The sequence below is a fragment of the Cucumis melo genome, chromosome 7 (genome assembly GCF_025177605.1).
Source record: "Cucumis melo cultivar AY chromosome 7, USDA_Cmelo_AY_1.0, whole genome shotgun sequence".
In the NCBI taxonomy this organism is placed as follows: Eukaryota; Viridiplantae; Streptophyta; class Magnoliopsida; order Cucurbitales; family Cucurbitaceae; genus Cucumis; species Cucumis melo.
The window spans coordinates 25,932,962-25,940,150 of record NC_066863.1 but is presented as its reverse complement, the minus strand read 5'-3'; the positions used below and the strand labels follow the sequence as shown (position 1 = coordinate 25,940,150).

At 32.5% G+C, this 7,189-nt stretch overlaps 1 protein-coding gene across 1 annotated transcript; it reads right to left on the bottom strand.

The window, feature by feature from the left end:
- Positions 1-3,390: 3,390 nt before the first annotated feature.
- On the bottom strand, positions 3,391-6,934 carry LOC103494408 (inositol-3-phosphate synthase). The gene is made up of 10 exons (XM_008455558.3): positions 6,289-6,934; positions 6,148-6,216; positions 5,888-6,023; positions 5,517-5,764; positions 4,922-5,148; positions 4,708-4,823; positions 4,440-4,616; positions 4,044-4,232; positions 3,882-3,944; positions 3,391-3,776 (listed from the first exon to the last, which is right to left on the bottom strand). The coding sequence occupies exons 1-10, from the start codon at positions 6,474-6,476 to the stop codon at positions 3,657-3,659; spliced, it is 1,533 nt and encodes a 510-aa protein (XP_008453780.1). The 5' UTR covers positions 6,477-6,934; the 3' UTR covers positions 3,391-3,656.
- Between the last annotated feature and the right edge of the window lie 255 nt (positions 6,935-7,189).

Below are 7,189 nucleotides of genomic sequence, written 5' to 3'. Positions count from 1 at the left end.
TATAATATGTTGATACGTTATACACTAGAATGCAATTTTTTACCAACACGAAAATTTAGGTGGACCAAATTTTCAAATCGATGAAAAATCTTATTTGTTAGGTCAATCCAACTCAGCATATCTGAGTTGGATCATTCAGTTATATTCAAATGTGACTAACACAAAAGAGAGACATAGATCTAAAGAGAGAAAAGACAATTGAAATTCCAACCTAAGAATTGAATAAGGCATTCAATTTTTCTAATTTTTATTATTCCAATCCAATAATTCAAACCGTATAGTTTAGTTTAAGTAGTATTGTTCAAATTCTCGAATTATTTAACACTTCTATGCATGAATACCACAAAATGGAAAAAATGTATCCTAATTGTATGTTTGTGGAAAAGTGTTATAAATTTTTTAAGAATCATATCAACAGTATGATCCTATTTGCATAGCTTTTATTATTGTTAATATCAATCCTCATGTATAAATTTTATAATTTATAAAACCTAGTTTTCTAAGAACGAGTTGCTATGACTATGATAAATTATTGGAAACAATCACCATTCCCTTTACTCTCCCCTTTTTGTCGTTAAATTAAATTGTAAACAAATTTTGTTTATTGCACATTTAAAAATGAAATTGATGCCCATAATCTTTCAACCCCAAATGCTATGTTTGAATTATATATATACATGGCTATTGTATTTTACCCAAATATGCCCATTTGAAAACTTTGGGACATAAAAGGATGAATATGGATGGGGGCATTAATTGAATTTGATGTGTGGGTTGTGAAAAAGCTTTGGGCCTCTTATCTAAAATGGGATCATATCGTATTGACAAAATTTGGGCTTAGTTTAATGTTATGGGCTGATTTCAGCCCATTTACTAGTTATGAATTTAGTAAAATATGAAATATGAAAACCATAACAAATGACAAATTTAAAAATGTAGATTTTCTCTCTTTTAGTTGAAAAATATGTTTTAAAACAATATATCAAATCAATATATTAATATCATGTTATTGAAAAACAAGAGATCCATCTCCAAGGTGAAATTGGACGACTAAAGTAGATTGAGTGAAACAAATAAATGAATGTGCTTGAATTTTGTTAGAATAAATCATTTGTGACCATCTTCGTGTATGGTTGCATTGTATTGTGAATATACACGTCTCTTTAAAATTAACCAATTTAAAGGAGAGACATGACTATACGAATTACCACTATAAAGAATAAGTCTCTTTCCAAATTGTAAAAAAAAAAAAAAAAAAAAAAAAAAATCATACTCATTCTCTAATAAAATCTCTCTTCATTTTTGTAAATTAGTCCAAATTTGGTTTATTTCCACTAAGCGTTGTTCATTGGATCTTGTGGACGAGCTGTTGCTTTCATAAGAAAGTTAATCTGTTATATTTTGGTAGATGATTACTCATGAAACTCAAGAACTAGAATGAATAAATTTTTTCTAGAATTCGTCTCTTTCGATATTCCATCACCTATATTTTTTGGTTTTTTTTTTTGTTGGGATGATATTAGTTATGTAACAAAATTTTCCCAACTCATGACATAGAGAAGGCAAGAATGAGAGTGTATGGAAGTTTCATAGGAACCTCTTGTAAAATTCAAAGCTAATCTCCAACCTTTCCCAAGCCTTTAATTTTCAACTCAAACTTATACTTAATGCACAAATCCTTAATTCTTATACATATTGGTGCTTTAGAATCAAAGTTAACAAAATCCATAAATACAAACTCCTTTTTTACCACTTCCACCTACAATATGGTTCACTCTTCTAAAGTATGTCTTAAAAATACACTATATATATAACATCCATAACATGAATATACTACGGTTACGTACACATAGATATAAATTGTAAATATTACCCTCATTTGTTGAAGCGACATCATTAGTATTGTTGACACCGTCATTAATTTATCCAGTCTAAATGATTATCTAGATTAGAATGAACAACTCTTTTCTTATAAAATAAAATATAGAAATAAATATAAAATTCTTTCGTGACAATATCACAATGTATATTCTCGATGGTAATTAAAGTTCACGAACCATGATCACCAAACAGTACAAGCTATAGGATATGTTCGTCAAAGTTTCATGATTTAATTACTTTCGAGAGATAAAAAGTACTACTTTATTTCAAAGCCAAAAAGTCACCTTTGAGGCTAAATAAGAAGTGGCATAAGTTACAAAGCATAAGATGACACTATTCCAAAAAGTTTGCACATGTGTTTTAAACTTCAATGTCATCTAAGGGAAATCTTTTTGCTTTAGTGTGGGCCATTTTTCCAATTTCAGTAAGAATAAGCCAATTCTAAAAAAGATAATAATAAACTTAGGTGAGAGTGCATCCCACACAATAGTTTAATATAATAATTTGTCACATGATAAATTCTTCTAACTTCATATTCTAAATATTTTAATTTATTATTTATAAGTATGTAATGAGAGTTTGATGTGTATAGTTGAGAACGCACCCAAATATTGTCTTTCCCCGAAACTAATAACAAGAAAAAGAAAGAGAAAGATAGGAACTTTAATTATGGACCACGCTTTATTTGTCTCCTTCTTCACTACTCAAATTATTGGTGGCATTTTGTGGTGTTAAATCATATATGTAAGTCCATTCTATTCTTGGATAGTCCCACACTTTAACGATCCTCAACCTCAACTCTTTCAATTTCATAATCAAACACGAAAAAGATGAAAGTGATTCAAAATTCATATTTTTCACCTCTTGGTTGATGAAATAAGCGTTAATTAATTAAGCAAAGTTTAAGTTTGTTGAATATATTGAATGTCTCGATCTTTTTTTTCTTTTAAACTCAAAAATAAGGAGAAGGTGAGAGAAATCAAATCTATAAACCTATATATATATATGCCTCGGTTGAAATGACTTAAATATGTTATCATAATAAAATTGTACTTTTTCCTTTTTAGATACAGCTAATATGTTATTAATGAACCACATAAATCTTTAAGTCAATTTACGTTTTTTTTTCAATTTAGAGACGAGTGGTTAAATAAGACGTGTATATGAAACTAAAGAAACTTAAGAATATAGTTAACAGAAAATTGTTCCGTTTAGAGTGAAGTTGTAGAAGAAATTTGCAAATAGTTTGTGAATGTGTATTTGTTGAGTATATGACAAATATAAATACATAAAATTTAAAAAAGAGGAAAAGTAAACTTAGAGTTAAGTTAGGAAAAGGACAATAATAGAAAAATGAAAGAACATACAAGTAAGAGAGAGTGAAGTTGATAGGATAGGAGTATGACATGACAAGATATATGGTTCACAACCAATGACATCTAAAGCAAATACAACTTTTCCAACAAGAGTCAAAAAATGGAACTTTTCAAGAACCCATCTTCTTAAGCGTTTGCTTTACCAAAGACATAAAGATCTAATTTATTTAAAATATATATAATTCCATTACAGACATAAGTAGCCCAAGATTAAGCCGCTTCCCCAAGCCTAATACAAAAAGAGGGCTTAAAGAAAAGAAAAAAAGGACAAGAAAAGGACCAAACAGAAACTAATTGCATATTTTCACAAACTTATATATATATATATATATATATATATATATATATATATTTATATAAGAAAACCAACTTCTATCAAACTTAAAACACTTCCAGACTTCACTTGTACTCCAAAATCATGTTGTTTTCAGGTGCCAACCCAACACAAGCTCTCATTATATTCTCCAGCATTGCGCGCTGCTTTGATAAAGCATTCACCACAGGTGTGCCTGGCGGTACCTGTTGTTGCGATTAAGAACCATTTTTTGATTCAGAGACACGTTCAAATCATCAAATGAAAGTTCAAACTTTAGAAAAGGCAGTGGGGTTGTGTAAAAAACTTACAAGAGGAGCCTTTGTAAGGTAACTGAGGATGGTGGCCACAGGGTGGAAAGAGTGAAACTTTCCCTGCAAAACACAGAAATTTCATTTGTATTTTAAGGTTGATTCATTTCAAAATGGAAGACATAATATGTGTTTTTCTTAGGTGACGTTTATCAAACTAACCTCTCCTTCGGCCTTGAATTGAATGCGAGTGCTGAGTTCAGCAAGAAGAACCAAATCGAGTATGATTGGAGCAGCCAAGAGAGAGTCCTCACATGTGTTGTGCAACACTATGGTGCTTTTCCCACCCATGAATATCTCTGAAGTGTACTCATCCATGGCCCTCTTACTATCGCCCACATAAGGAACATACTGAAATTTTCCATTTGAAAAGCAGGAAGGGTTTAACAAAGCCTCAGTTCACAACATGATAGACTATATACACTTTTCTTTATCATACAATATTTAGCACAATATTTAGCACAATATTTAGCACACTATACAGTTCACATCCAAGATATTTGATTTTCGTCTATGAACAAGAATAGTTTCAAATTCAACAAACTTCAATGATTATACCTTGATGACCACCACATGGTCAGGATGCTCGCCAGGCTCATAGAGAATGCCATTGCTGGAGACCATGTCATCGACAACATTACTCTTCGAGATCTCCTTGGATCTGAAGGTTTGAGGGGCTGAGAGATTCATTCCATCATTGTTTCCCAGATGGTTGTAGCTCACTATCGATGTTGGCTGGCACCAAAAGTCCACAACATATTTTAGACCACCAAAATTTCAAGAAGACTAGGAATAGATCTCAAAGTTTGATTACAGAGTGGGGTACCTTAATACCGGCACCAACAAGAAAGTCCACCAGAACAGATTTCATCTTAGTTTGACCACTCTTAAAATCGTCCCCACCAATCAAACTATTTCTATGAATGGCTAAATCAATCAACCCTGTAAACAAGGTCCCACAAATTTGAGTAAATCCTATTTGAATAGGAGTTGGAGTAAGGTAAAAATTGGCCAGTTCTATGAAGGATGAGAAACAATACCTGGGACAAAAGTGTTCTGTGGGCTACCATTGATGAAAGGGACATTTTCAAGGACACAAGCAATTGCATACAATGTGGAAGGAGATATCTCCGACTCGTTTTTGTCCACAGAAGCCAGAAGATTTTCCATTGTGTCATTTAGCCCCACAATCACATTACTATACCTCTCTGTGTTGGCAGTCCACAGCACTACAATTTTGTCCACCTTACTCTTCTCCTTAAATTCCCTAATAAATTACAACGTAGTTTAGAAAGAGTAAAGCTGAATTTCTCACTAGCAATATTGTCGCAATTAAAGATATTTTGAAAGGACAAAAAGACAAAAAAAAAAAAAAAAAAAAAGTACAGCAGCTGTTCCCATATGATTCAAGGTGAATTTTGTCTATATATTTGGTGGTAAAAAAAGGCAACTCACATCACAAGTACTCCAGAATTTATGTAAAGAAAAAGTACTTCACCTAATAATGATCTCAAACACTAACTTTTAGAAGTCAATCCAGGGAAAAAACATTTAATATTTAGTCAAACACAAATATAACAGGAAAAACTTTAAAATATTAATTATTGACTGACATATACCGAAAAAAGTATCTACCTGATATCTTTAATAATTTGCTGAACTTGTTCTTTCTTGGTGCCTTTGATAACATTATTGGCTCGTGAGCCCTGATTGGCAGCAACAAAATCAGGATCGAAGATTCCAGGAAGCGGGACCATGGATTCCATGTAAGGTCTCAATTGCTTTTGCAAATCAATATCAAGAACCTTAGCTCTAGCCATGGCGTCAGCCAAGTTCATGTCACTTATGTCCCACCCTCCAAACACAATATCATCAGGATTTACCTAAGAGAAGAGATTTAAATCATTTTGCTATGCTCAAAATCATAATATAATCACTATTATCACAAACCCATCAATCTCCAATTAACTAAAAACATATAATTATTGTTCTAGTACAATTATTACCATAGGAAGTAGGCTCTTAAATGGAGCATAAATCTCTTCACCATCAATAGAACCAACCCTGATGGAAGACGCTTGAGTTAAGGACCCAAAATAATTAGCTTGTTGAACTTTATCCTTGGTTGCCCAAGAAATCCCTCTGAAAAACAATACCCATCGTCCAATTTAAGAAACTATATAACATAACGAAACATTATTAAATTATATACCATAAACTAGAATACAACAAGAAGGGCAAAATTAACAAATAATAAAAAACTCACTCCCGATTGGCAATGATACCACCAGTGAGAGTACAGCCATTATTTCCACCCCATCCAACAAGCATCATCCTACGAAATTAAAAAAGTTAGGGCTACAAAAGAAAAGGGTTGGAAAGAAATTTCAAAAGAAATAAAACGAACCCTAATTTGGGGACACGAATATCAGTCTTGAACTGATATTGAACGGATTTGGGTTTGACAATCCACTGATAAGTTCCATTTCTGTTCTCATGTAGGAGCTCTGTAGTTTCGTAATTGTAAATGGAATGAATCTCATGATCGGAGTAAGTAACATTGGGGGATTCAACCTTAAAGCTGTCGATGAACATTTTGATATGGGTTTTTGGAGGAAAGAAACAAAATCCAAGGAACGGGGAAGAAGAAGAAGAAGAAGAAGAAGAAGAAGAGGAAATGGGGAAATGGAAAGATGTTCCCTGGTTTTGCTCCTTCTGAAATGGGTAAGGGGAATTTGAGTGCGTTGCTCACCGCTAAGAAGGGGAGGTTGGGATTTATAGACGAAAGAGGAAGAAGGGGAAATCGACACGCGTCGAAAGATGTGTCGGAGGTGAAGAGACCCCACAGTTGATGTTGAGGATCTTCTTCTTCATACTCCATGAAAAAGGGTAGGGAAGAGAAGAGAGCATGGAAATGGAAGAAGATAGCTGTAAAAAAGATACCGTTTTTTTGTATGGGTTTACAATGTCCAAACCACCAATGTCGAGAAGATGACATTTTGACGAACCAGGTGGTCCTCCCACCTCAACACCTTCACCCTCACCCTCACCCTCACCCTCACCCTCACCCTCACCCTCAATTCTCTAATCATAATAACTATGCAAAGTTTAAAACGTTAAGGTCTTAATTTTTTCTTAAACAAAAATCAATTAAATGTTGATTTAATTTCGATTATATTTGTTAGATCAATTATAAAACAAAAAAGTTAAAAAATAAATTCAAATTACCCTACAGCAATTTATTGTTTTTTTAAATAAATAAATATGTATATTATTTACATTAATATCATTTTGATATCACGTATTGG

Bases quoted from the DNA above. Each gene is read 5' to 3' on its own strand.
- LOC103494408 (XM_008455558.3), bottom strand. From the start codon at position 6,476: ATGTTCATCGACAGCTTTAAGGTTGAATCCCCCAATGTTACTTACTCC. The intron at 6,024-6,147 runs GTGAGTTTTTTA...ATTGTTTTTCAG, and splicing joins GGTATCATTGCCAATCGGGA to AGGGATTTCTTGGGCAACCA. The intron at 5,149-5,516 runs GTAGATACTTTT...GTAATTTATTAG, and splicing joins CAAATTATTAAAGATATCAG to GGAATTTAAGGAGAAGAGTA.